Source organism: Sus scrofa, chromosome 1 (assembly GCF_000003025.6).
Source record: "Sus scrofa isolate TJ Tabasco breed Duroc chromosome 1, Sscrofa11.1, whole genome shotgun sequence".
NCBI classification, from domain to species: domain Eukaryota; kingdom Metazoa; phylum Chordata; class Mammalia; order Artiodactyla; family Suidae; genus Sus; species Sus scrofa.
This window is the reverse complement of record NC_010443.5, coordinates 137878114-137906053: the sequence shown is the minus strand read 5'-3', so window position 1 is coordinate 137906053 and position 27940 is coordinate 137878114. Positions and strand designations below refer to the sequence as shown.

The 27940-nt window shown below is 45.4% G+C and overlaps 2 protein-coding genes across 7 annotated transcripts in view; one reads left to right on the top strand and one right to left on the bottom strand.

The window, feature by feature from the left end:
• The window catches only part of TTC23 (tetratricopeptide repeat domain 23), a 126305-nt gene that overhangs the window by 91148 nt on the left and 7217 nt on the right, over window positions 1-27940 (top strand). For 2 of the 6 annotated variants that reach the window (XM_021098371.1, XM_021098364.1), the window contains exon 10: window positions 11290-12379. The exons of 1 other annotated variant lie outside the window; for it this stretch is intronic. In XM_021098371.1, coding sequence (XP_020954030.1) covers window positions 11290-11592 — 303 coding nt within the window. In that variant the 3' untranslated portion in view covers window positions 11593-12379. Of the gene's footprint in view, window positions 1-11289; window positions 12380-19060; window positions 19343-27940 lie in introns of those variants that run through there. 3 more of the 6 variants (XM_013993223.2, XM_021098378.1, XM_021098387.1) reach the window with 3 other exon arrangements.
• SYNM (synemin) overlaps window positions 22140-27940 on the bottom strand; it is a 28271-nt gene continuing 22470 nt past the window's right edge. Inside the window, 8 exon segments of the mRNA XM_021098348.1 lie at window positions 22140-25187; window positions 25190-25373; window positions 26287-26339; window positions 26342-26515; window positions 26518-26766; window positions 26769-26972; window positions 26975-27213; window positions 27215-27939. Of these exon segments, the coding sequence (XP_020954007.1) occupies window positions 24886-25187; window positions 25190-25373; window positions 26287-26339; window positions 26342-26515; window positions 26518-26766; window positions 26769-26972; window positions 26975-27213; window positions 27215-27939 (2130 nt within the window). The 3' untranslated portion in view covers window positions 22140-24885.

Here is a 27940-nt window from a genome sequence, read left to right as displayed (position 1 = left end):
TTCACAGCTTGGGCTTCCAAGTAAGATTTTGTTTGAACAGGGGCTTGTTGTGTTTTTAAAAAGTTTGGAAACCAGTGGTACAGTGAAGAGAATGCCAAGATCAGGATAAGCAGGAGTCTTTGGGTTGCCACTGACAGAATACAACTCAAACTATCTCAGGTGTAAAGGAGCGTCTTTTGTCTAATGGTTTCCGAGGAAGCTGACAGGCACATGATTCGCAGGGCAGGGACACAGCAGAGCCTCAGGAGAATGTGTCAAGGCCAGACTGCAATGCCTCCAGGGCTCTCTCTCTCTGCCCAAGAGTCTCCCTGCTTCTCTCTGCACCCCCTGCCCTCATGGCAGCCTCTGCCCTCAGGATGGAGATCATGGCTGCCAGCCCGCCAGAGTTTTTACTTCCTACTATGGTGCCATTTCTCAGTCACAGCTTGAGAGTTCTCAGGGAAAGACTGAGAGGCCTAGCTTGATTCTGGGCCCACTTTCGATCAGCCAGCTGAGGCCAGGAGTGGGGAGTAAGAACATGATGCCTTGAAGGCCACTGGCCCTCGGGTGGAGGTGGGGCAGGAAACACACATAATCAGAAGACTAGTGTCCGTCCTATTTTGGACCAGTGAGGGAATTGCAGACTGTAAGCCCCTAACTGATATTAGTGCTCAGTACTGTGCTGTCGGCCCATGCTATGATCAGTGGGAAGAAGGGGCCTAGGGAAGGTATCCGGATAAGTAGTTCAGGAAAAGAGCGTAGCCTAGCAGAGACAAGCATTTCCAAGTTGGAAATGGAGTGGAAGAGGAGCCTCAGGGGTGAGAAAAATGGAACCTGTTTAAAGAAGCAAAAAGCCGTTGAGGGTAACTGTCTACGGAGGAGCAGCTGGGAAAGACCTTGCTGCCATGTTTGCAGTTAAGGACTGAGACTTGACCTTTAAGCTAGGGTCCCAAGCCTTGGCCTGAAGGCCAAATCCAGCCCACAACCTGTTTTTGTGTGGCCCTTAAATTAAAAATGGTTTTTACAGATGATTATAAAATCTGCATTCATTTTGCTGGTGATCGAAAATTGATTTGATGGCAGGGAACACAGACTTTGAACCCCAGCTAAGTCAAATTTTGTCTCCCCCCCCAAAAAAAAAAATCCATTATTTTCATTAGTAGAACTAGATTACCAAAAAATGTACTGAGTAGTCTTATACTTTAAGTTTCATTGCCAAAAGTTTATGGAAATGTGTTTCCTCTCTTTCCTTTCTTCCTCTCTTGATAAGTACCTACATAGTACCTCAGTTTTTATCTCTTGGCCCACAAAGCCTACAATATTTACCACCTGCCCTTTGTAGAAGTTTTCTGAACCTGACTCTAAGCAGCTGGGAGCAATTGAGGGAACTTTCAGTAGGGCACAATAGCCCTATATTTGTTCTTTGGATTTTTTTATTTTTAAATCACTGTGAGGACAGTGTTGAAAGTGGAATGGAGTGGCCCAAGAACTGAGGCAAGGGGCCTCAATTTTCTCATCTGTAAAATGGAGATAAGAGCAACACCAAGCTCTCCTTGGCTCCCACAGTTGTTCTGAGACTGAGATGAGGCCAGGCAAGTGGGGCTGAATGCCAGGCCCTGCCAGCAGGCAGAGTTTAGGTGTCTAAAGAGCCGGGATGGGGAAGAGGAGGGCAGAGCTGTCCTGGCCCAGGGGCCACCCACCCCTGGGAGTCTCCACTTTGCTCCCCCTTCCTCATTTCTCCCCTGAGGAGGGTAGATGAAATATGGAAAAACTCTTCCAAGGGTTCAGCCTGACACTCCACTCCAGGCAGGGGAGGGACCCAGAAATAGGGGAGCATGGCAAGTATTAGCAAACAAGCATTTTTGAGTTGGGGCCACACAAACCTTCATCCGGCCCTGCTGGCTCTCCTGGAACCGGGCTGGTCCTACTTTTGACCACACACTGGGGGTCAAGGGGCAGTTCATACATCGTTCCCAGTTTCCAACCTCACAGAAATCCTCCAGGCCTGACTTTGGTAGCTCCAATTTACAGTTAAGGGGCCTGAGGCTCCTCTAAGTTAAATAAATTGTCTAGGAGCAACTTACCATTAAATAAAGCCCACACTTTCCCTCGTGCCAGGGGTTTGCCAACAGTGGCTCTTGAGCCCCCTACATTCAGGGTCACCTTCTAAACCACAGTCTGGGGCAAGGGTCCAGGGGCCCAGGGACTTGCATTTTAGCTTCTGGGGGAGGGTTGAGAATCACGGCTCTGGGCCTCAAGCCTACCCACAGAGCTAAAAATCAGCTCAGCTTTAAGAAACTCTCAGGTTTCACCACTCCCAGAGCCTGGAGTGAGTAGAAGTTGCTGATTTTTTTTCCTTTAGTTTGGCCTCATTAACCATCAGTCCTGAAAACAATGACTTAGACATTTGAAAACCATCTGGCTGCTTGCCAGAGTCAGACAGGAACGGGTTAAACTGTGCATGCCTGTAGGTTGTGCCCACTGTGGCACATGCAGGCCCCATTTCCACTTGCCCCGTGTACCCCAAGGACAGGGCTGGCCACTCTGTGAACACCAGGGCACACACAGGGCTTTAAATATGCCTCTCACATCTGCTGCTGAGCTGGACTTTCTCAGATGCCATATTTAGCGCTGGGCTCGGTAGAGCCAGCAGCCGTTCTCCAAGGCTACTGGCCCACTGTTGCTCTTGTTTTTATCACCACAACAGCTGCATCCCCCACGTTTTCAACTCTGGAGCAGGAATCCATTGAATTCTGGCCCTTCCAGAGTGCCCTTCTGTGCTGAATGGCCCAGGCGTTGGTCCTGTGGGCATGAAAAACAGGAAGGCACGAGAAACAGAGCAGACAGCAGGATGAAATTACTGAAAAGAAAATTGTATGATTGATTTGTCTTTCAAAGGCATCTGCCTGCAGGGGAAAATTGGAGCACTCTGTTGGCTCCAGATGGAAATTTCCACAGTAAAAGTTCACATTTTTTGCACCATGGAGACCTGGATTTTCATCCAGGTTAGAGGCTGCAAACAAGAATTCCCAGTGACTGTTTCCTGAGCCCAGTTACAGTGTACAATTGGGGTCGGGTTCCATCTTAAGCTGACCTCCCTGTTAGGAACTGTTATCAAGGTCTGTTCACCATCTAATTACAGCTGTGAACATTTTAAACATTTTCCGCAAAAGAATAACAATTTTACGTGACTTCTCTCTTCAAGAAATTCAAAGCCCACTGTTGAAACCCGAGCAGGACTCCGTGGGGCTCCTGGACACAAAAGCCTTTGTGTCCCCCATTTTTTATTTTAGGAAATAGGCCTCCTTTAGCCTCTCTGACCTTCCCTGAGTTCCAAAGGGTAGGATCAAACTGTTGGCTATTCAGGGAAGGGAGCGAATGCGGACACAAGGGAAGAACAGTCAAGAAACAGTGGTGCAGCAGGGTCTTGGTCCTTCTTCAAGGAATATATCTTTGAGTTCTGTAACTAAAACCCCCAACAAATGAAAAGCAGAGAGGAGGACCACAAGAACCATTCCTGGGACCACTAAATACCACCTTCAGAGAAAATGCAAGCCCACATCTACCCTGATCCTTACCTGTGGCCCTATTTTCTACTCCCAAGCTATAAAAACAATTCCTGTTCTCTCCCTCCTTTGGGAGAACAGTCTTTAGGGCATTCGCCTGCTGTGGCCTCCTTTGCTTAGCAAAGCAATAAAGCTATTTTTTTCTCCTTCGCCCCAAACTCTGTCACTGTGTTTCCATTTGGCACACCAGACAGAGGATGCAGTTTTGGCAGCTGGCTCTGAGAGGTCCTTCGCCTTGATGGACGCTTTGGGGTTTCTGTCCATACCAGCCTCATGAGGGAAAGCAGAGGGTTGGAGGATCCAGAGCCAGATTGCCAGGGATCTCCGTGCCCTCATCGTACCCGGCCTGTCATCTTGGCAGTTGGAACTCCAACGCTGGAGTGGAAAATGAGAGAAAGACTGCCTTAGTAGCTGTCAAGGCCATCTTTGCCTTGAGGGCCTCTCTCTTTCTACCTGAACTTCCTACTCTGAGAAGTCATTTGGGGAAAGAGAAAAGTAGGATCTGGGATGTCATGACACCTCTGCCAGCATCTGGGTAAGTTCCCTGGTGTGCACTCCAAGGCCCCTTCAACCTTGTCTGTTTCTGTTTGGGAGATCCCTTTTGTAAGGCGCCACTTGAACTAAGGCCACAGGTTTAGTGGGACTTGGAAGCTAATTCAACAAGTTTGAGGAGTTCCTGTTGTGGCTCAGTGGAAACAAACCCAACTGGTATCCATGAGGGCAGGAGTTCAATCCCTGGCCCCCCTCAGTAGGTTAAAGGATCCGGCATTGTGAGCTGTGGTATAGGTTGCAGACGTGGCTCATATCTCGTAGGGATGTGGCATAGGCCAGCAGCTATAGCTCTGATTTGCCCCCTAGCCTGGGAACTTCCATAGGCCATGGATGCAGCCCTAAAAGAAAAAAAAATTTTGAGCCTTGGGCTTTCTGGTTTGTGGCTCCCATTTGCCTGGTAAGGATTCTGGTTTTGCTTTTAATTTTGCATGCAAATGTTTAATTTGATTCAATATGGGAAGTGCTTCTTAGGTTCCATCTAATAGTACCCTAGGAAAGATTGACAAATTGGTTGACCTATAGTTACAAGCCTGTGACTAAAGAGGACTTATTCCAACAATTATTTATAAACAAATGGGTCTTATATTGTGATATCCAACTCATAACTGAACTTAGGGAATGAAGCTATGAGATCTCTGGTTGTGTCTGCCTGTATGTTTATGTGTGTATTCTCTTTGTATTTACCTTTGGATGATATTATCAAGATTGTAACTGAGCTCTACTTAATTAGCTTAAAAAATTAAGTGCTTATATAAATTCTCAAAAATACAGAAGGTAACTAGCCAGAATCAATTTCAGGTTCACACGATCCAGGTTATAGTCAACATTAATGTCTGGTATTGAAGGTTGCTTAAGTTACTAGATGGTTTGATTAATTTAGACATATTTTTGGTCATCAGTGTTAAATATAAATTTTTTGCTGTGCCTAGGTTTATTAGAGATCCAGTAAGACCTTATACCTGTTGCAAAATAACTTGATATGATGAAACTTTAAATGTAAATGAGATGAGACCTTTTAGGTAGATTCTAGGAATGATTATTTTAAGAATGTCTACAAGAAAGATCTCTCCAAATATTTGGTACTGTGTAAAAATTTTAGAGTTGTGCTAAATTAAATGATGGAAGTTTGTTAACAGCTGAGTCATTCCCAGATAAGATACTGAGACATCAGTTACTAAACAGAGAAAAACTAAAGGTGTTTAGGGCTATTGATGAATATGTCTGGTGCCACCCTGAGATAGTCTCTATAAGAAAGCACTGTGTTGAGAAATTATTGGTATTTATGTTCACCGATTTATAGAATGCTAATGTAAAAGGCAGTTCATAATTCCTTATTTAGTTTTCACTAGAAATCAAGATTTTTAAGGAGTTCCTGCTGTGGCACATCGAGTTAATGAGCCGGTCTGTCTCTGTGGCTTTGCCACAGCTGTGCCGTAAGCCATAGACGTGACTCGGATTCAATCCCAGGAACTTCCATATGCCGTGGGTGTGGCCAGAGGCAGGGGGTGGGAGTGGGGGTGGGGGTGGTTAAAAGATGAGGACTCTAATTTAAACATGTAATTAAGGCTTGTAGAAATAATAAAGGAAACGTTTTAGTATACACTAGGAAAGTAAGATATATGTTTTCAGTAAAGAAGATATGAGGAGTGGAATTGGATTTTACTAAGGGGAAGGAAAGCAAGTCTGTCTTGCAGCTGGCTGTTTCGGGTTGAAAAAAATGAGGGACAAACTAATGGATACAGAAAGTGATGGGAGGTTCGTGGATGGTCAAGATTGGTTAGGTTTAGTTTGAAGTTAAGTAAGTAAATTTTGCTGTTAAAAGCAAGCTGTTACAAGACTTGAATTTGGTTGCTCTCTGTTTTCTTGGAATGCTACTTTTTTTTTTTTTTTTTTTTTTTTTTTTTTTGCTTTTTTTGCTTTTTAGGGCCATACTCTTGCCATATGGAGGTTCCCAGGCTAGGGGTCGAATCAGAGCTACAGTTGCCAGCCTATGCCACAGCAACATCAGATCCGAGCCGTATCTGTGACCTATACCACAGCTCATGGCAATGCCAGATCCTTAACCCACTGAGCGAGGCCAGGGATCAAATCTGCAACCTCGTGATTCCTAGTTGGATTCCTAGTTCCCACTGTGCCATGACAAGAACTCCGATTACATTTAATCAGAAACATTTTAATCAGATGTTTAACCATGCCTTTTAGGTCTTTCTGTCGTTGTACTCCGGTGCTTTTGCAAAAGTGCTTCATATTCAAGAAGGCTCATATGAGGGTCTCTGATGCGTTTCAGACAATACCCCTGAACTGGGAAAAAATGATAAGATGGAAAACCTGATGGCTTCATATAGCAGATAACAATGAATTTGTTATGGAGTGAACTGGTGAATACGGTTATAATGTTTATGGTTTATTGTGTCTGGAATGTTACTGGTTTTGATCTCTGTTTGCCAGTCACAAGGAAACCTTTTCCCTTCAGGTTACTTATGACTTAGAGCAGCTGGGCAAATTACACCTCTGTGGGTAAAATGGACATATTTTTCTTTTCTCTCTGCTTGGTCCCTCCAGAAATTGGAGACTCTTGGGTTCTGGGCAGGCTTATCAGGTGAATAGGAAAGATTGCCTCCTGGCTTATGCAGGAATATTGATATTTTGGGGACTTTTAGAAAAGAGAAACCTACCAAGGCAGAATCTGATGGCAGGCCCTTGGCATGGCTTTCCTGGCTTTGAGAGGCCTTTCAGGAATTTAGTCTGAGACTCCTGAGAAATTATGAGCCAATTCCTCATAATTGGAACCAGAGCCAATATGGAAGAACCTAGGAAACAAATTAGCCTTGGTTTGGCTGTATTCAATGGAGATGAGGGTAATTTTAGAGAAAAAGGTTGTTTCAATAGATATGAAATTCTAGTTCTGTTAATTGAAATCTGTATTTATGAAAGTTATTATGTTAGCCACACTTTTGCCCTGATGGTCAGAAGGAAAATTATCTAGTGGAATTATCACAGAATAGCTACTCATGACCTATCACTGCTTGCTTTAGGTCTATTGCTAAAAGCATATATACAATGCTTATGTGATGATTTGGATATAAATGATAAAATGTATGACCTGTAAAGCATTTCCTCATTAACATGCCTCTGAGCTTCTTAACAATACCTGATCAGTTTTCTCCCAGTGTGGGTTATTAACTATGGCAAATATAAAGGAGGCCTACCATCAAGGGACATGGTCTACACCTGGGGCAAGCAGCTGAATCACCCCATCCCTGTCTTCACAGGACAGTTGTTGGGGGTTTTTTTTAATAGAATGATTTTTATTTTTTCCATTATAGCTGGTTTACAGTGTCCTGTCAATCTTCTACTGTACAGCATGGTGACCCAGTCACACATACATGTATACATTCTTTTTTCTCACATTATCATTCTCCATCATAAGTGACTAGACATAGTTCTCATTGTATACAGCAGAATCTCATTGCTTATCCATTCCAAAGGTAATGGTTTGCATCTATTAATCCCAAATTCCCAATCCATCCCACTCCCTCCCCCTCCCCCTTGACAAGCACAAGTCTGTTCTCCATGTCCGTGATTTTCTTTTCTTTGGAAAGGTTCATTTGTGCCATATATTAGATTCCAGATATAAATGATAGCAAATGGTATTTCTTTCTCTTTCTGACTTGCTTCCCTTAGTATGAGAGTCTCTAGTTCCATCTGCATTGCTGCAAATGGCATTATTTTGTTCTTTTTTATGGCTGAGTAGTATTCCATTGTATATATACCACATCTTCTTAATCCCATTGCAGGGACAGTTGTTTTGATCATCAGTGCTTTCTGTTGAAGGACTTGCAATCAAAAGGGTAAATGATGGAAAATTTGCACATACTGAGTTATGAGGAAGTCACTCTGGCTTAAACATGGCTTAACTTAAACTCTGCTGACCAAAGCAGCCTGTTGTATGGTCTTTCAGACATGCACTGAATATCTCTTCTGGCCATTATGGATTTTAGGCACATTCCTATATTGCCAAGAACTTGAGTTTTCTGAGCTATGTCAGATGCCACTGGCCATTCTCAAAGCAGTGTCTGTTGCTGGCAGCTGGTAACTACAACCTCATAGGTTCAAAGTATCCTCTTGTGGAGTTCCTGTCGTGGCGCAGCAGAAACGAATCCGACTAGGAACTATGAGGTTGCGGGTTCAATCCCTGGCATTACTCAGTGGGTTAAGGATCCAGCGTTGCCATGAGCTGTGGTGTAGGTCGCAGACGTGGCTCGGATCCCGAGTTGCTGTGGCTCTGGCGTAGGCCGGCAGCTGTAGCTCCAATTCGACCCCTAGCCTGGGAGCCTCCACATGCTGTGGGTGCGGCCCTTTATAAAAAGACCAAAAAAAAAAAAGTACCCTCTTGTAACTATACAATCTTTAGACAATGAAATTGCTAGATCGGATATTAACAGAAAGAAGAGATATATGTGTAATGGCCAGTAGCTCCTGTTATGTATATGTTCATGTGGCATCAGAAGTTAAAACCTACTTAGTAGAATTAGACAACTGGCTATAGCAGGTCTCCCATAATGCCAGCGCCAGACTGGGCTTTGGTCTTATTTTTCTGAATTCCTCAGGGAATGAGATCTATTTTGTCTGTTAAAGTCCCAGTTGTCACTCTTCCTACTTCTAATTAGGTCTGTTGCACCAAGCTGGCAGACCAAGGGATTGAGATCTTAATCATACAGGACTCGGATCCAGGACTTGGGACTCAGGAATATTTCTTATTCGGTGTCCATTCCCCAAATTGAGGCAAGACTACACCCCATTTCAGCAGGAAGTAGCCAGAGTGGTCACTGCCTTGTTCCCTAAAAGACTTGGGGAAAGATAAAAGAGAAATGGGGATTTAAAACCAAATTGCCTTAAAATAAATTCCTCTGCCAAGTTTATGATTCACATCTCTATCCAAAATGAGTATTCCCTTTCTTGTCCAACATCTATTCTCCTCAAGATTGGGGAGTATCAAAGAAAAGGGGGGAATGAAACCGAGCAGAACCCTATGGGGCTCCTGGGTACAAAAGCCTTTGTGTCCCCCATTTCTTATTTTTAGGAAATAGGCCTCCTTTAGCCTCTCTGACCTTCCCTGAGTTCCAAAGGGTAGGTTCAAACTGTTGCTAATCAGGGAAGGGAGGCAACGAGGAGACCAGGGAGGAACATTCAAGAAACAGTGAAGAAGAATGCAAGCTTGCATCCACCCTGATCCTTATCTGTGGCCCTATTTTCTACTCCGAAGTTATAAAACCACTTCCTGTTCTCTCCCTCCTTTGGGAGAACAGTCTTTAGGACATGTGCCTGCTGTGGCCTCCTTTGCCTGGCAAAGCAACCAAGCTATTTTTCCTCCTTCCCCCAAAACTCTGTCTCCAGGTTTCTATTCAGCACCGGCGGACAGAGGCCATTTTAGCAACATTATAATGAGTCATTTGAAGAAAGGTGAAGGCAAATGGCTTTTTTCACAGGTCGTTTTGTGAGGAAGCCACCCTTGAACAGGTTATATGTGGTCATAGGTCGAGACTCAAGAATAGGCCGTCTGGTCCTTGCTGTATCCCAGCCACTTCTCCAGCCAGCCAAACATACAGAACCTTCTTGTAGATGGCCATATTTTTATATATTTTATTTATTATTTTATTTTAATCTTTTTAGGGCTGCACCGAGGCACATGGAGGTTCCCAGACTGGGGTCAAATCGGACCTGTAGCCGCCAGCTTACACCACAGCCACAGCAATGTGGAATCCGAGTTGCATCTGCAGGCTACACCACAGCTCATGGAAACGCCAGATCCTTAACCCACTGAGCAAGGCCAGGGATCAAACCTTCACCCTCATGGATGCTAGTCAGATTCATTTCTGCTGAGCCATGACAAGAACTCCAGGCCATATTTCTAATACAGTTCTTGTCCTGTCATTCCATCAGTGGCCCACTTAGTTTTACTTTCCCTTTAGCTCTTGTGGTGTTTTCCTTGTAGGTTTGGATACTGGGTAATCCAGAGCCAAGTTGGAGTCCTCTCAGAGCCCCATGTTTTCACCAGTAGAGTCTCACTCGTCCTTGATCCTAATTTTTCTGTTGTCTTTGACTGACCCACTGTTGGGCTGCAGCAAGTCCACTTCAAATCTTTTGTGAAACAGAGGAAGGTCATCATGACATTTTCATATGCAAAATCCCCTTCGTGGGTTTGAGAAGTAATGCTTGGAGACACTTTAAGCACTCATTCATTACTTGGAGATGTTTGTAAATTGGTTAATATGTATAAGAATGGGAACTGATGGTTAGGGGGTCAAGGCCTTAATCCTGGGTGGGGAAAACATGGAGCCTCCCTTGCTGGCTCCAAGCTGGTGGAAATCAGAATTCCATGTCTCCTGGCCACAGACCGCCCTGGCATCATCAGCCACCAGGAAGAGTTGCTGTCCTAACTAGGGCAGCCCAGATACAGCACTCTCACCTTGGCGGGAAAACACATTTAGTATATGTATGACTGGGTCACTTTGCTGTACAGCAGAAATTGAGAACATTGCAAATCAACTATATTTTTTAAAAATTTTTAAAAAGAAAGAAAACACACTTAGGTGCTGTACACAAACTGCGTCGGACGAGGCTACACTGGCTGTGGAAAGCTCCTCCCCTATGGGAACTCTTATTGCGGCTTGGTCAGTGCACGATGCCTCAAGAGTTCCTAACTTGGCATTGAGGTCTGGAGGGTGTAGAACTGTGGGTCTGGACAGACCATCCTGGCCTGAGACTATCTGGTGATTTGTCAAAACCTCACTGGATGCAGAAGAACCATGAGTTTATGAGTGGATGGCCAGGGACATAGAGAGAGGCACAATCTCCTACCACATAAATTCAGTGGGACCTTAAACAAGTGGAAAGAATGATGCCAGGAATGGCTGGTGCTCCTGCAGAAGGACTGGGCGGGATGGCCAAGCTCTACATCAGGAGGGAAACAGGCCAAAAAGAAAAGCAGCTCAAAAAGCTTAGTTTTAAGAGTGTCTAGATTTCTGCTCTATCTGGCTTAGAAGGAGGCAAGTCCAGCTTTTATACAAACAGCCATAGCCGGCTGTCCACTTTGAACACAAAGCCTTAATTTATATGTGGGGACACAGCATGGGTCCTCTCAAGAGCAAGCCCTGCTGATGCATTTGTTTTCTAAATATTTGTGTTGCAGTTGTCCTGGAGAAAGATGATGATAGCTTGCTCCAAGACAGTGGCCAGGGGATGGAGCAAAATCATGGGGGAGACGAGGGATGTCGATAAGGATATAGAACCCACGGCACTTGGCAACTCAGAGGTGAGGAGTGAGGGAGACAGCAAGCCTGACATCCACACCTCCAAGACTGGCAGTCATCATTCATGGATACTCAGGGACAGCTTTTCAGACAGGCTGCTCAAGCAGCAGTGTGTGGGGCAGGGCCTGGGCCTCCCTCCCTTGCCTCTTCCTCTCCCGTTTCTCTTGTCCCAGGGCCCCTGATCCCACCCCATCTGTGCTTCTCTCATGGGAGGCTTCCTACCCACCTGTGCAGCAATCCTCAGGTCTCAGAGCAATCCTCAGAGCTGCAGGTGGGTAGTGTCGTGTGTGAGTGAGAGACACACACAGAGAGAGAAGCAGGGTATACTCCCTCAAACTCTTTCCGCTTCTCCTGCCTGGAATATCCCTTCACCCCCACCCCCAACCTGGTGCCCTTCATGTGGCTGACTCCTCAGGTTTCAACTCAAATGTCCCTCAGAAAGGCCTTCCCTGATCCCAGTAGCCTCAACCACCACCAACACCCACTTTATTTTTCCACAGCCCACGTCCTTTTTTCTCTTCCACCACTCTATTATGAGGTCTTATGTCCTGTCTGTGCACATAGTTGTAAATGCCTGGCCCCCCAGCGTACATCAGAAGCCCCACCCTCTAGTCCATCACTAAGGCGATGCAGGGTTGGTGTAAGGCAGGTGCTCAGCAAAATTCTGCACAGATGTGTGGCTGCAGTGGAGGACATAGATCCAGAGATAAGGTTGGCTTCTGAGGGGCTCAGGAAAACCAAGCCCCAGACACCTGTTTTTCTCTAGGAAAATCCTGTCCTATGAATTGTGTCTTGGTTAGTCCTCTCAGTTCCTGCAAGTAATCAACTTTTGCTTACCTTGTAAAGACTAGTAAATGAAAAGCATATTTGTGTTTTTCTAAACATTTAAGACATTTCAGGAGTTCCCACCTTGGCTCAGTGGGTTAAGAATCCAACTACGGGAGTTCCCGTTGTGGCTCAGTGGTTAACGAATCCGACTAGGAACCATGAGGTTGCGGGTTCGATCCCTGGCTTTGCTCAGTGGGTTAAGGATCCAGCATTGCCATGAGCTGTGGTGTAGGTTGCAGACGTGGCTCGGATCCCGCGTTGCTATGGCTCTGGCGTAGGCCAGCGGCTACAGCTCCAATTTGACCTGGGAATCTCCATATGCCGCGGGATTGACCCAAGAAATGGCAAAAAGACAAAACAAACAAACAAACAACTACAGTGGCTTCTGTCACTGCCGCAGCTTGGATTCAGTCCCTGGCCTGGGAATTTCCATATGCCATGGGTATGGCCATAAAAAGAAAAAAGAAAAAGACATTTCATACTTCCATTGTGTTTTGGTTTCTGATGTCTTCTTTTCTTCTTAATACTACCCTTGAGTATTGACAGGAAAATAGGAGCACAATTCACGAGTTCCTGGGTAATTTCTCCTGCAAGGACATACTCTAGCATCAGATAATATGTGTAAAGAACAGTAGTGATTTTGAATCCTGAGCATTAGAGTCGTTTAAAAATTTTTACCTTTCTCTGGCTTTGTTTTTCACTTTATGTAAAAACATGCTAGACACATACTAGCATGACAGGCTTGACAGGAACCCTTCCCAGGCACGACAAAGTAGGTCTTTCTCTATTTCCCATTATTGAATCACATAGCCTTGTACCTGAAATGGTTCTTTTGTTGCAGTCCTGGCTGCACTGCCTGTTAATAAATGGGACATGTCCAGAAGCACTTTTATCATCTGAAGTTTTCCAGTAGAAATGGTGATATGGTTTTGGGACTTAAGGCTGGCAGTTGAGGGAGAAAAGGAGGGCCCCGGCACCCCAACCCACTTCTGCAGAGGTGCAGCCATGAAAATAAAATGGCCCAAGTGCAGATTTTCAGAGACTCCCCCCAAATCAGAAAATAGGCTTCCTTGTGAGTTTAGGTGTTTAAATGTGGTGGTTTTCTAAAGCCAGGGTAGACTGAGTCAGCTAATAACTCCAAGCCGGAGCTGCAACTGGGCCACCCATCTGTCCACACAGGGAAGAGTGGGAGCCCTGAGGCAACGAGGGAGGCCATAGCGAGGACAGCAAGCTGGTGCCTCCTATCCCAGATTCCTTGGCTCCTGGGCACCTTAAAAACCCAACTTTCAAAACTCAAAGTTGTATCAAATATAATTGTTAAGGTTCTCATCAAATGCTTAAGATTGTGTCTTTGCACCCTGGCTTTGCGAATGGCTCCTAAGAGAAAGCAGCACCTCGTGGACAGCACTCATGCTCTTATTGAACTTTCCCGGATGGTGATGGTGGAGTGGAACAGTGCACCCACAGTGGAGCTTCCTTCCTTACCAGAGGTCTTCGTAGCAGATGTGGCACTGGAGCCCTGTGGTCCAACCATGTCTCAAGGCCCTATGTAAAAATTCCTCAATTCACCTTCTGCTTCACTTATTTAATCACTCATTCACCTAGCAAATGTTGCATCTCTTAATGTGCCATGTCCTGGGATGTGAAGCTGAGCAAGACAAACACGGCCTCTTTGGGGACAGCTTGCAGGCTGGTGTAAAAGCTCACGTTCCCTTTTGTCTTCCTGGAAGGGGAGGAAACCTCCTTATTTGGTGTTTAAGGAAGGGTTAAAAACCCTAGTGACTTCCAATCCCTACAGATAAAATCAAAGAGAACACAAGCGATGTAATAATGGCTTCCTAAAATTCATCTGGACACTCGAAATGTCAGTTTTTTGTCCATTTTAAAGAAAAATGAGAAACGCTCTTTGGAGGCTGGTTTCAGACCAGAATGCATTGGCCCTCTTGGAAGAACTGGAGAGCACAGAACACCTTTATTTATGCTGGAGAATGTTCTGCTGTCAGGGTGTGGGAGTTCTTTACTTAGTTCAGAGAGATATTTACAATGCCTGGCTCCCAGTAGTTTCAATTAACATTTATTGACTTTGTCTCTGTCAATGCCTAAGTTTTTAACAAAAGAGTCGAAATACCTACTTCACACAAAAATGCTTAAGCAAATTTAGCAGAGCCACAGAAATTGAAAAATTCAATTTATATTTCTTAGATAAATATACAGCTATGTAAAACATTTCCTAGTGAAAATCAGTAATGGGTCATTTCACTGTTTAAAAACAAAAAACAAAAAACAAAAAAACGTAGCTCTTAAAGACCATTTCAGGTACTGGATGAACATCTTTTCCTGTCTGGGTGCTTGGAATGGCCTCTCCTGGCCCTGTCATCATCAAAGGGATCTGAGAGCGTCTGAGGATCTGTTCCTTCTCCTGATTGACACCCCTTTACATCTCTTCTCACTTCAGCTAGAATTTTGGGCAAACCTCCTTAGTGAGCTTAAGCAGCCTTAAAAAACAAAACAAAATGAAAAACTACTAGGAGTTCCCACTTGGCACAGTGGGTTAAGAATCCAACTGCAGCAGCTCAGGTCACTTGCAGAGGTTCGATCGCCTGCCTGGTGCAGTGGGTTAAAGGATCTGGTGTTGCCGCTGTGACGCGGATTCAATTCCTGGCCCAGGAACTTCTATATGCCACAGGTGTGGCTATTAAGAACAAAAAAAGGAGTTCCTGTTGTGACTCAGTGGTAACGAACCCAACTAGTACACATGAGGACGTGAGTTTGATCCCTTGCCTTTCTCAGTGGGTTAAGGATCCAGTGTTGCAGTGGTGTAGGCCGGCAGCTGCAGCTCCAATTCGACCCCTAGCCTGGGAACTTACATATGCTGTGGGTGCGGCCCTAAAAAGCAACAAAAACAAACAAACAAAAAAACACCAGAAGAGAAGAATGTCTACTGGGGTCCAGAGGGTAGAATAGAGATGGGGGTTCACCTCTCTCTGGAGTTGATTGCTGAAAAGGGTCGCTTTACTCAACGATGACCCTCTCTCCTAACTCCACTCTCTCTACTAACATAATGGCCCCAGTGAAAATGATTGACCCACAAGGTCTGGGATGGAGGTGGCTAGCAGAACCAATGAGAAAGAATCTGTGTAAGTACTGTCAATTGCCATGCCCTTCTACCATGGAATCCATGAATATTCAGCTAACAGGATCTCCTTCCCTAGAGAATGAGGAATGAGGGGTCCAGGGTGGGAGGTAGGGAAGAAACTTCAATAACCAAAGGAGTAGGATGGAAAGGCCTCCTGAGTTTTAGATTTTGGAGGCCATCTCTTTAGGCAGACTAAACTGAAACCTCAGGCTGTCTCAGATACTAATCATAATGTCAGTGAAATTCAAATGCCTTCGTGAATTAACACCAATGCCGGTCAACATCAGCACCGCTCCAAATGAGCTGCAGGGGAGACACTCATAAATATGTAAATAGGGTGGTTTGGGTGGGGTTTAAATTAGACCTGATCTTTTACACTGAGTGAAGGTGTTCCTGGCCATGCAGGAGAAAATGCAGTCTGTCGTGGCAGTAACTGCCGGCCTTGGAGAGAGCCTCTCCCTGACTTGCAGGCCTGAGCTCTTGCTTCCTGCTCCATGTCCCGTCTCAGCCGTCCTCTGCCAGGACTTCTGTGGCAGGTACCCAGGCTGTAAGAGTTACATCAAGTGTGATTGGTGTCTGTCCCCATCTTCTTTCCCTCAAAGCAAGCCAGAACTTTTTCAAGGTTCCTAAATTTACAAGGTCACAACAATCACTCTGTGGGTTAAAGTAATGCCAGCCCAAACCCAGGGAACGAGCAGTACCTTGTCTCAGCCCAGCCAGGGCCACAGCACAGATTCAGAAACTCTAGGCTTGTTGGGCGGAAGGGCTAAGATCCTTGCCTTCACAGAATTTGGATTATACACTAAATAGAAAAACAGGAAAATATTTACTACTTCTTGGTGTTATATAATTGAAGAATAGTGAATATTTTCTATTATTTTTTTTTAATTGCCATATTTTTATCTAATATTTCTTTCCTCCAAAGGACAACCACATTCTCCATTCCTCAGACTGAACCAAACGTTCAGATGGTTTTGATGTTTTCCATGGCTCAGAAGACAAAGCATTTTGGCTGTCTGCATTTTAATTTTCCCGAAGACCTAAAAACACTTGGCCCATCAGAATGAATACAGTCTTTAGAATGAAGTCCCCCCACACATTTTTGACTCAAGCTGTTACCATGTGGAAACACAAATTCAATCTTTTAAAAATATATTATGAAATATTTCAGACATGAAGAAAAGTATGAATATACCAAACACCTCTGAGCCTACCATTCAGTATAATAAAACACGACCTATGCAGCTGCGCTACCCTCTGTACCCCTCCAAACCCCATTGCCAGATAACTACTATCCTGAATTACATATCATTTTCATCTCTATTACTTTACTATGGTTTTGTTTTACATACAAATATGTGCACACACATAGGCGTTCATCTGCAGTTTGCTTTTTCTTCTATAATCATGAGATTCATCTATGTGGACAAATACATCAAAAGTTTGTATGATATCCTACATATACAATACACATATACCGCCATTGACTTATCCAGCACTAAATATTACCAAATTGTTCTACAAAATGATTGTACCAATTTTTACACCAACTGTTAATATATAAGAGTAATTATTGCTTCACGTCTTGACAGAACTTGTTATCATTATCAGACTATAATTTTTGCAATTTGATAGGAGAAGGGGCAATCTCATGGAAGTTTCAGTTGCATTTCTGGTTACTAGTGAGCTTAGCCATGTTTATTAGCCATTCTGTTTTCAACTTTTTAAAATAATGTTTATATCTTTTGATTATTTCTCTCGGTAAATATTTCTCTCATTACCTATAAGAGTTCTTTATCTATTCTGGATGCTAGTCCTTTCTTAGTTTGGTGCAAATACTCGCCCTCAGTCTGGTTTGTCTGTATTTGCTTAACGTGAATTTGGGTGTGGAGGTGTTCTGCATATAGTTAAGTTTCATCAGTCTTTTGCTTTTTCTAGATCTTGTCTAAGAAATACTTCCTTACGAAAGATCATAAAGATATCCTTGAGTACATTCATCTCTAAGTTCCAAGTTTTCACTTCACATTTAATTCCAGTCTGGCTGGGATTAATTTTTGTGGTTGGTATGGGATAGGGATCCATTTCCTTCCACTTGGAAAACCAGTGGTCCCAGTGCCATTTACTGGCTAGTTCAGCTCTTCCTCATGGACCCTTCAGCCACTCCTGTCATTGGTCACGTATTGGACGCACTGCAATGTTGCATTGGTGTTTTCATATATCTCTGGATGAAAACCACGCTGTCTTAATTATTCCAGTTTAAAAAAAAAAAGGTCTTGACTTTCTTTAAAGCAAGTTTCTCCATCTCATTCTTATTCAAAATTATTTTGACCATTGTAGGCACAATTCTCATCTCTGTCCCTGGCCCAGTACAGTTGATCAAATGGAAGGACAATAAGCAGGAGGGAGAAGTCAAGCCAAAGCTAGTCCTGGAAAACATATAGCTGAATATTTAACTCCTAAGTAAATCAACTCCTAAGAAGTTGCTGTGTTGTAATGATTATAGAAAATCCATGTAAGATAAAGCATTTGTTTCAAAAAAAAGCAATACCATTTTCTGGGCTGTACAAGGGTCAGTTAAAAATAGAAACTAGAGACCCATCCTCTGGTCAATAGTGATGTTCTTGCCTTTATTTTCTAGAAATACAACTTTTAAATATAGTGCATACAGGTAGTACCAGAGTTCAATCAAATAGTGCTAAAACTGTGCATTCTCAGATTCCAGAACCACATTCTTAATTCTTCAGACTGAACCAAACATTGAGATAGTTTTGATGTTTTCCACAGCTCATGAAGACAAAGCATTTTGGCTGCCTGGATTTTAACTTTCCAAAGACCTAAAAACAGTTGGCCAATCAGAATATAGTCTTTAGAATGAATGTACATCCAAATTGAAGGTCAGGCTGTCCCTATGAGAAACCCCAAAGAGGCACGAATCCCATCCTAGCACGGGTCTATGAATGAAGTATTCTTTCATTCGTGGGAGGCTTGATTTCCCTGCAGATGCTCTCAGTGACATTTCTATGACGTGATTACTACTGGTGCTCTGCAGTGTCTTCAGAACCAGACCCTCTTCTCCTGGCCACCAGGACAAGAGGACTCCAGCCACCCATCAGACCCTGAACATCCTGTCCAAGTGAGTCAGCCTCCTCTCACACTAGTTCCTTCATCATCCAAATCTCAGAGGAAGCTAGTTCCATAAGGTTCTGTGGAACTTTCTGTGGAAAGTTTAACTGACTTGCTGTAATTCATAATTTGTGCAAGACTAGTTCCTTTGAAACCCCAGTTATAAAATACTGTCCTGCGAGATATTAGGAAGAAACTAACTCTTGGACACACGCTAGGACTTGCCTTGCTGCAAACCAGCCACCTGCAGTTCATCTAAAGAGTGCCCCTGACTTCATCTTGAGGGCTCTGCCTCCAGCTTTCCCAGCCATTGAGCAGAGGCCGCCACTCTGCTGTGCAGCCCCCTGGGCCAGTCCAAGCTCAGGGAAGCACTGTCGACAGGACTCGGCCAGCATGGGGCACCATCCAGAGCCGACCCCAGGCCCAGGCCTCACCCCTTTATCACCCTTTATTGGGCAGAGGGTTGACTTGTGTCAGCCCCTCCAGAGTAGCTGGAGGCTGCGTAGAGAACTGGATGGGGTCTCAGGGGCACCACACTCACCGTACCCTTTGCTTCTTTGCAGGGCCCCGAGGTGGCTGGAAAGCCCAGGCAGCCTCCTAAGCCCAGACCAGCCTTCCGCAAGGGCGAGCTGCAGCACGGTGCTGGGGACAGCCAGGCCTGAGGTGCAGGCTTGGGCCACCCCACCCTCAGAAAGCTTTGGTCATGCTTAGGGCTTTGGATGCTTAGGGCATGGTGTCAACCCCTCTCCAACTATTAGATGGAATTCAGCAGTCACTGTTCAGTCTCAGGGCTGACTGCTCCAAATGCAACAGCGATGTCATACATCTCCCACGGGCCAGATTTTGACAGTGGAGGCCTTCCCAGTGATCTGGTGCTTCTATAAAGCTTTTCTCTTTTTACCACCTTAGTGGTTTTTCTTGCCACTAAAATGTTTACCCGTCAGCACCACTGTGGATGAAAGGCTTCCCTTCAAAAGTTCAAAACTTCCTGTGCAGAAAAATAGACTCAACATCTGATGATATATGTACTGCAGAGGCCCTTGTGCAGGTCTGGAGTCAGATTTGGAGCAGTAAGATTCTGGGAAAAGCCCCCTCTCATAGGAAGATAATGGGGATTGAGAATAAAATGCTAATAAATGGAAATGTGGAAGGGCTGGGGCCAATCGTGTGTTTTTAAAAAATGAAGCCGCCTCAGAGTTCCTTGGAGCCTGGAGAGGGGCACTGAGAATGCTTCCCCTCACTCGTGTACTTGCTCACTCACTGAACTCTGCTAAGAGCCCAGGATGTACTAGGCATGCACTAAGAACAGAGGACACCACAGTACACAAGGCACACTGTCCCCATCCTCTCAGAGCCTGCCATCCATCATGGTCTCTAGTCATTAAACAGGTAACAGTGGAGTTGGTTGATGACAATAGAGGGAAAGTGCCTGGTACAATGGGGCAGGTGATAAACAGCCCTGATTTTGCCTAGAGGTCAGGGGAGGCAGGTGTGAGGGAGTGAAGGGAGATGAGCAAGAGTGAGGCAGGCATGGAGGGGCCTTGGGGCAGGATGCTGACTCCCTGCTGCTGTCTCCTGTGGCCTCCACTCTAGGCAGGAGAAATGTGGCTGCCCCTCCCAAGTGCTTTTTTTGAGTCGGCACAGCCCTTGGCCCCTACTCTCCCAACTGGGTTCTAGTTCAGCATGTAGCGGGTAGGGATGATGGGGTGGGATGAGTGATCCTATTCCACAGTGGTCCTCAGTCTTTTGGAGGGCGCAGGGGGAGAAACTCATTCTAGAACAGAGATAGAGTGGCATGTTTGGGGCACCTTCCTCCATGCTGTCAATGATGAGACCCAGTGCTGGAACGAGCTGAATGGAGCACATAGATGGTGGGAGTGGGGTGTGGGCAGTGCTGTTCCTTCTCCCCACCTTAACCCCTGGACTGTGGCCCAGCAGAGCTGCAGGCTGGTGCAAAGACTGCAGCAGGATGCAAGACCAGCCATCCCACTCCAATACCTAGTAGGAAATCCGAAACCGCTGTGGCCCTATTTGTGCTGGGCCCCACCCTGAGAATTGATGGGGGAAATAAACCAAAAAGTTTCATGACAGGGTGGAGAGAGGCTGGATCTCTTGTCTTGCTTGATAGTGTGACAGCTGACAACACAGGCCACCCATGCTCATGCCCTTCCATCCCAGACAGCCCTGTGGGATGAAGGCAACATTCAAAGAAGGTGTGAGATGTGGTCACTTGCCAAGTGTCCTCTCTAGTTGAAGACCTGGGTTTTGATGTGGATGATGGGACAGGCACTTTAAGTATACACCTCATTGCAGTTTGTTTGTACACCTCAGAAATTCCTATGCTGAGGCTCCAAGCCCCAATATGAAAGTATTTAAGGTTGGGCCTCTGGGAGATAATTAGTACATGAAGGTGAAACCCCACGAGTAGGACTGGTGCCCTTATAAGAAGAGACAAGAGAAATGTTCTTTACCAGGCAGAGAGCCCCAACCAGGAACAGACGCCACCAGCACCTTGCTCTTGATTTCCAGCCTCCAGAGCTGTGAGAAATAAATGTGCATTGTTTAATGTGCACCTAGTCTGTGGTGTTCTGTCATAGCAGCCCCAGCGGACTAGGGATCTATGCTGGGCTTTGGAAAAGAAACAAATGTGAGTTCTGACATTACTTCTTCCTCTGTTTCTTTAGGATAATATCTTGGAATCATGGAAACTAAAACACTTTAAAAAAAAATTTAACCCCCACCCTGGAAAAGAAGGGATTTAGAAATGTTTCACCAAATGTCTCCCATTTATCAAATGTGTTAACTTCAGAAAGAATGGAAAACTGTAGCTATTCATGTGTGTTTTTTGTTTTGAGGTTTTTGTTTGTTTGTTTGTAAACAGCTACAAACAGGTAAGGGTATCTACTCCTTGCTCTCAAACTAGTGCGGTTTTTTCAAGCTCCTAGATAATGGCCACGATTAACCATTTCACTTTGCACTCGAGGTTAGTAATGAACCATCTTGGTCTGCTCAGGATTGTTCTCATTTTAGCAGTAAAAGTCCCCTGTTCCAGGAGACCCCTCCATTCAAGGCCAAACGGGATGACTGGTCACCCTCTTGTCACTAACCTTCTGGACTATCATGATGACATTATTATTTGTCTTTTTCTGTCTTTTCTAGGGCCGCACTTGCGGCACATGGAGATTCCCAGGCTAGGGGTTGAATCGAAGCCAGAGCCGCTGGCCTATGCCGGAGCCACAGCAATGCAGGATCCAAGCTGCGTTTGCGACCCACACCACAGCTCACGGCAACGCTGGATCCTTAACCCACTGAGCGAGGCCAGGGATCGAACCTGCAACCTCATGGTTCCTAGTCAGATTCGTTAACCACTGAGCCACGACGGGAACTCCCATGATGACATCTTACCACAAACTGTCCAGTCTGTATTTGAATACAAGCCAGTTGGTTTATGCTCTGTCTGCCATGCTTTCTTTCTAAGGATATTGAGTTCTGATTCAGGTGAGGAATCAAAGAACTGAAACTTTAAAGGTACATTCTCCCCAGTGATTCTGTGCCATCATAAAAAAAACATGCACATAACACATAAATGCTTTCATTAGAATTTAAATAAACACCACAAAAACACCCAGTGAAAAACATTCATTCTCTTTAGGAACAATATGAGCTTTTTTTCCCATAGATTTTATTTTTACACATTCTTATGACATTTCCCTTTGCAGGGACAGGAGGTTATTAGCAAGATCAGCTTTTTTAGATGATTCCATTCTAAATATACATTTTAAGCAAACAACATCAAAACAACCAGTGTGAAGGTGAAAAACATTCCATTAACACTGTTTGTCTACACAACAATAAATGTGAAAAGACTGGTTGTATCCTCACTCTATCCCACCACACAGTTGACTACTCCTGTCTCCAGAGTAACTGGTTTTAAAGGACATGATGCTGTGGGGTGACCTATCACAGTGTCAAGGGCATGCCTTGCTCCTGGGTATTCCAGAGACTTAGTAACCAATGACAGCTCATGACTCCAAGTTGGTAAACACTCTTGGCAGGCTACATCTTGAAGATACGCATTCAACATGGAGATAAAAATGAAGATCTAAGATTTTTTTTTCACTGTAGGTGGGTCATGGTCTCAACAACTTACTCACATTAGCAATCATTTCCAAGGTCACAAGCTAGGAGAGTGACATTAAACTAAGGCCACTTAGACACACATAATAGACTCCCCCCATTATCCATCTGTCTTGCCTTCAAAACAGTAGGCTGTCACCTGGACCAAGTTCTCACCAATAAATCACTTATACAAACACCATTACCAAGTACATCTAACATAAAATCAGCTATGTTAGAAATGAGAAGTCCTTGTTGGCAAGGCTATCACCTCCATACCAGTTTGTGACAATCATTAGACAATCACTAATTCATTTGGCAGATAACAAAGGTTTATGTTTGCAATTCAAATCAACTTTCTTTCTATAGTCTGCTTCAGGGTATTTTAAAAATAGATCATCCTGAAAGCTGTGCTGCATTTAGCCTCCGCTTAGCGATTAGGAAAAGGCACTCCCCCTAAGCTACCTGCTGCAGCCATTCCTGGGAGCTGAGATAGGTCCGAGGGCCATCAGTGTGAAACCCAGAGAAGAGACCCTCAAATTCCATAACAGCACCCCTCCCATTATCGTAACCTACCTGAGGATGACAGTACCTCAGGTCCTTATTCCTCAGTGCACTCCTGGCAGTTAGTTCTATGCTACTGTGTTAAAGGCAGCTTAGACAGCATTATGTGGAAGAAACTAGTTTGGGTTAAAATACTCCTGTGTTGTTAGAGATACTATTTTTTACGTGATGCTATACCTTTAAAGATGAATGCTTTAAAAACAATACCCTTGTGTGAAATAAAACAAAGCAATGGAACACATCCATTCTAGTATCTTAAACTCAGTGGTGTAGAGCTGCAGGTCCACACTTTGTTGCCCAGGGGAGTGGGGGCTCTGTCTTCCTCTGGGGCCCTCCTGGTGCTTCAGGCCTAGGTGGCAGGAGAGGCACCCAGTTCCCTCCCCAAAACATCTTACTCTATTTACTGTATTCTTTGTTTCCCTGGACAAAACACACCAATGATCATGATTTCTATCGGAAGTACACAAACCTCTGTGAGGCTGGTTGCCATTTTTCATCTCTAACTTGCTGAGCTCAAAAGGGTCTCCACCCCATCATCACTGGGCTGGAAAGTGCTTCTTTGGAGGCTCAAGCCTACCTGGGCTTCCAACTTTTACTGTGGTGACCATCCTGCAAGTCCCGGGTAGTGTGAACATCAATGATCTTTTTCATTGTCCTCAGGGTCTGCTTCCCCATCAGTAAAATTAAGGGTTAGATGCTAACTGCTAATGCACAGAAAAGCTCAAGTCTAGGTAGGAGCTGGCTACTCCTGAACTTCCATTATAACAAAAAGAGTACTTAGACTTGTGCGCTTAGTGACCTAGTACCGCAAAAAAACTGGTACTATGAGCCATTCCCAGTGAACATCCTCCCGCCCCCCACAGACCCAGGGCAGGGTTCCAGGAACCTGTGCAAACATAGCAAGTGTGCTGACCTGAAATACTGTAGTAGGCTGAAGTTGTCTTCTCCATAAAATACTATATATTTTTTTAGTATTTTCTAAGTTCTGCACATAGAAAGCAATTCACTAAAGTCTTAAGATGAATTTAATTCTATGACAAATAACTTTTCCCCAAGATGAAATCACATAGATTTGTTTTTGTTTTTTTTTTTTGCTTTTTAGGGCCACACCTGTGGCATATGGAAGTTCCCAGGCAAGGGGTTGAATTGGAGCTGCAGCCTCTGGCCGACGCCACAACCACAGCAACACAGGATCCAAGCCACATTTGCAACCTACACCTCAGCTCACAGCAATGCTGGATCCTTAACCCTCTGAGTGAGGCCAGGGATCAAACCCTCATCCTCATGGATACTAGTCAGGTTCATAACCCACTGAACCACAATGGGAACTCCAAGATTTTTTAAAAATCTTATTTCCTACAATTTCTTTGGAAAAGACTTGGAAAGAGGAAAAACAAATATTCATTTTTCCCTTAACATGTTAGTTTACTATATCTTATTAGCACATGCAAATTAAATTTATTCTTAAATAGATTACTTTAATCCTGTCACCATTTAGGAATCTTACCTAGTTAATTATAGTTTCAAACAGATGCGAGGCATTTCTGTGACCAGGTGCAAAAATGGTGGAAATCATCCCTAGAAGTGGAAAGAAAACTCCAGAAAAAGGAACTTTTAAGACTGAAAAGATAAAAAATATTTGTCAAAGTCCCAACTCAGTAAATTCCAATGCCTTTTAAGGCATGAATTAGTCTGAAATTTTTACTGATTATGAAGTAAGCTGACATTGTCTAGAGGACTCTTTGAAGAAAGTGAAAAGAAGGGAGGTTTTAAGAAGGAGTACACCTCCCTCCCTTAAAGTAAAGGCCTTTGTGTGTTGGTACTTCACCAAAGAGATGGTATTTAAAACACAGTATTTATCAAAACCAGTGTCCTCATTCTCCTCCTCCTGATTGTCTAGATAGAGGAGAGCAACCTTCTTTTCATCGGAAATCACCGACCTCTGGTCTACCATCCTCTGTAGCTGCACCGTCTTATCAAACTCAGCCTGCTCCTTGCCCTTTTCCCCGGGGCCTGGTGTCTGTCCCCAGCAGAGCCTTGAAAGCTCACGCTGGCAGCCAGGTCATTCCTACTGCCAGCATCTCTCCAAGCACCACGGTCAGACACACCATGAGCTTCTGCTTCCATCCCTGCAGGGAAGAGGACTGTGGCCTCTTGGGTCCAGCGGGGGGTCGCCTCTACGTTACTCACGTCCATCTGAAAGGTAAACGAAGTTTCTTTGGGCCCCAGTGCCACGTGCCTTAGTGTTCTGCTGCTGTCTGCTACCTCACTAGCTCAGGGGAGTCCACCGGACTAGCCAATGCCAATGTTTGGAAATGGGTCCATGGAAGACAATGTGTTCAGAGGTTTGGGTTTCTGCAGGACCTAGCTGAATATGCCTAAAGGATCTGCTCAGGCCTGAAGTCACTTCTGCCCCTGCTGTGCCTCCCACACTAGCCTCCTGGGAGGTTCAGAAACGGCCCTTTGGAGGGTGCTCTTTCAGTAATCAAGAGTTTCCTACCCACGGTGTAACTACGAGTGGCCTGGGTCACATCAGCTGAGCCCTCTCCGTGGGCACTGCTTTCTGAGTTGCTGTATTCCCAGGGTGGGGAACTAGCTGGTCGGTGGTTTGATGCCTCTGAGGTCCGGTTTTGATGTGCCTGATGGATAGGCCACTTCCTGACCATGCTTCAGTGTCCACAGAAGCTTCTCTGACACCTAACTCCATTTTGTCTGACAGAGGGGCTGTGAGCTGGATTTGCTCCCTAAACTGCTCTCTAGGGCCTAACTGAAGGTGCTTTACAGAAGTCTGGGTACCCACTGACTCCTCAGTTGAAAATCATCACCAACATTCCCTGCCCCAGAAATGGGGCTTGAAAGATAATTTCCCTCTTAGCACGAAACTGTTGGGAGGCAGGGGAGCTGTGCCTCCCAGATTCGTCAGTATCTGTGGCAAGCCCTATGGGGCCAGGCTCTTCTGCGCCTCCTGCCTCGGGACTGGCAGGTCAGGCCCTTGGAAGACGACTTCTTTGGACACTTGACTTTGATCGGGACCCAGCGTAAAGTGCCTGGCAGACCAGCTGGCTCCCGCCGAGCTCGCTGCCCAACTCAGGTGGCCTTCCCCACTTACCTCCACCACCTGTGAAGAGGGTCCTTCGGGTGAGACGTGCTCAGTCCTCCAAACTCCAGGGGCGCTATTTTAATGTGCCTCACAGACTGACTGACGTCCTCCAGCACGTGGGACTGGGCAAAGCCCCTGGGACTGGTGACTTCCACCGTGGCCGACACTGGGCCCTGGGAAGTGATGGACTCTGAGCTGGGAGAGCTGAGGCCTGTCTCGGCATCCTCACCAGAGGGTGGTACAGCTCCTGGGTGGCCCAGCGCTTGAAGCCGAGGCCAGTGCCCCGGGTCTCCGCTCCTGCCTCCCAGTCTGGGCTCCCAGGGCCGGGGCTGTGCCGCCTGGCCAAGCTGTCTCGTACCACTGACTCCACGGCCTTCTCTATCTCTCCCACTTCATCCTTGCTGAGCTCCTCCAAGTCTAACTGATCAGCATCCACAGTCTGCGAGAGGTTGACTTCTGCCACCAAAGTCACGGACCCGCCACCTGGGGCTGGACCTTCTTTACGTCAACTGAAATGCCCTCCAGCCCGCCCTGGCCCTCACTGGTGAGAGCGGAGAGCTCTTCCTTCATGCGCTCTGGAAGGCTTTCCTCCAGCTGCTCGATGACCTCCACCAGCTGGTGTCTGGGCTCCTTGAAGCCCTTTTTGATGGATGTGTGGAATTCATGCGGTATTTTGATTTCCTTTTCAATGACTATGGTTCAGCATGAAACTCACCACTGCGAGCTTGTTCTTTCCAGTGACTAGAACCTGTGTCCCTCTCCAGAGACCCTTCTGGAACATCCAGTGGCTTCACAACCTTCTCTCCCAATGCATCATCCCTCTTCACTCTTCTCCCGGACCCTGGCACAATTTCATCTTGCCAGGAGTACCGGATGGTGGATTCCTCTTCAATGTGGATCTGCCCATACACGGAGCCTTCCTCTCTGTCCTGCCCCCGGGTATTCGTCTGGGTCTGGGGTCGACACAAAATAACTCTGCTCACCTTCTGAGTCACCTGCCTCCATCACTTCTTCAACATGAGTCATGTTCTCTTGGGCCTGCCTGGTCTTTTTCTCTTGAGCCCCTGAGAAGGTGACATCTGTTTCTCTGCAAACTTCCTCCTCCTCAACAAGCCCCTTAGAGCCCGGAGACACGTCATCAACTTCCTCCACTTGGAATGGGGTCGAAAACTCCTCCGCCTTCTCACCACTGACATAGCTCACGGGCTCTTCTATGATCTCCACATTGACGACCTTTGCCCTCCCCTCCCTCCCTTTCAGACTAAGATTGATTATATCTCCTATCATCCGTTCTGCTGATTTTCCTTTCAGCTCCACCTCCTTAGCATCCTTGCTTAAAAGGAAGTCCAGGCCAGTTTCATCTGAAACATCGATCTCTTCAGTCAGTTTCGATTCCACGACTATCTCAGTCTTTGTTTTCCTGTCACCAGGAAGCTCTTTCCTGTTCACATAAGTGACTTTTGTGTCTGGAAACGTATCAGCAGATGCTTCCATCTCGGAAGAGTGGGTAAACTGCTTCAGGATGTTAGAAACAATGTTCTCAGCTATGGTTTCAGTTGTGGAATCAGCTTTCAGAGAGCCTGCAGTGTCACTGGTCTCCAGCCTGAACTTTACTTCTCTCGTTTCCACCCCTCTATCTGTCCCATCACCAGCATCCTTCTTC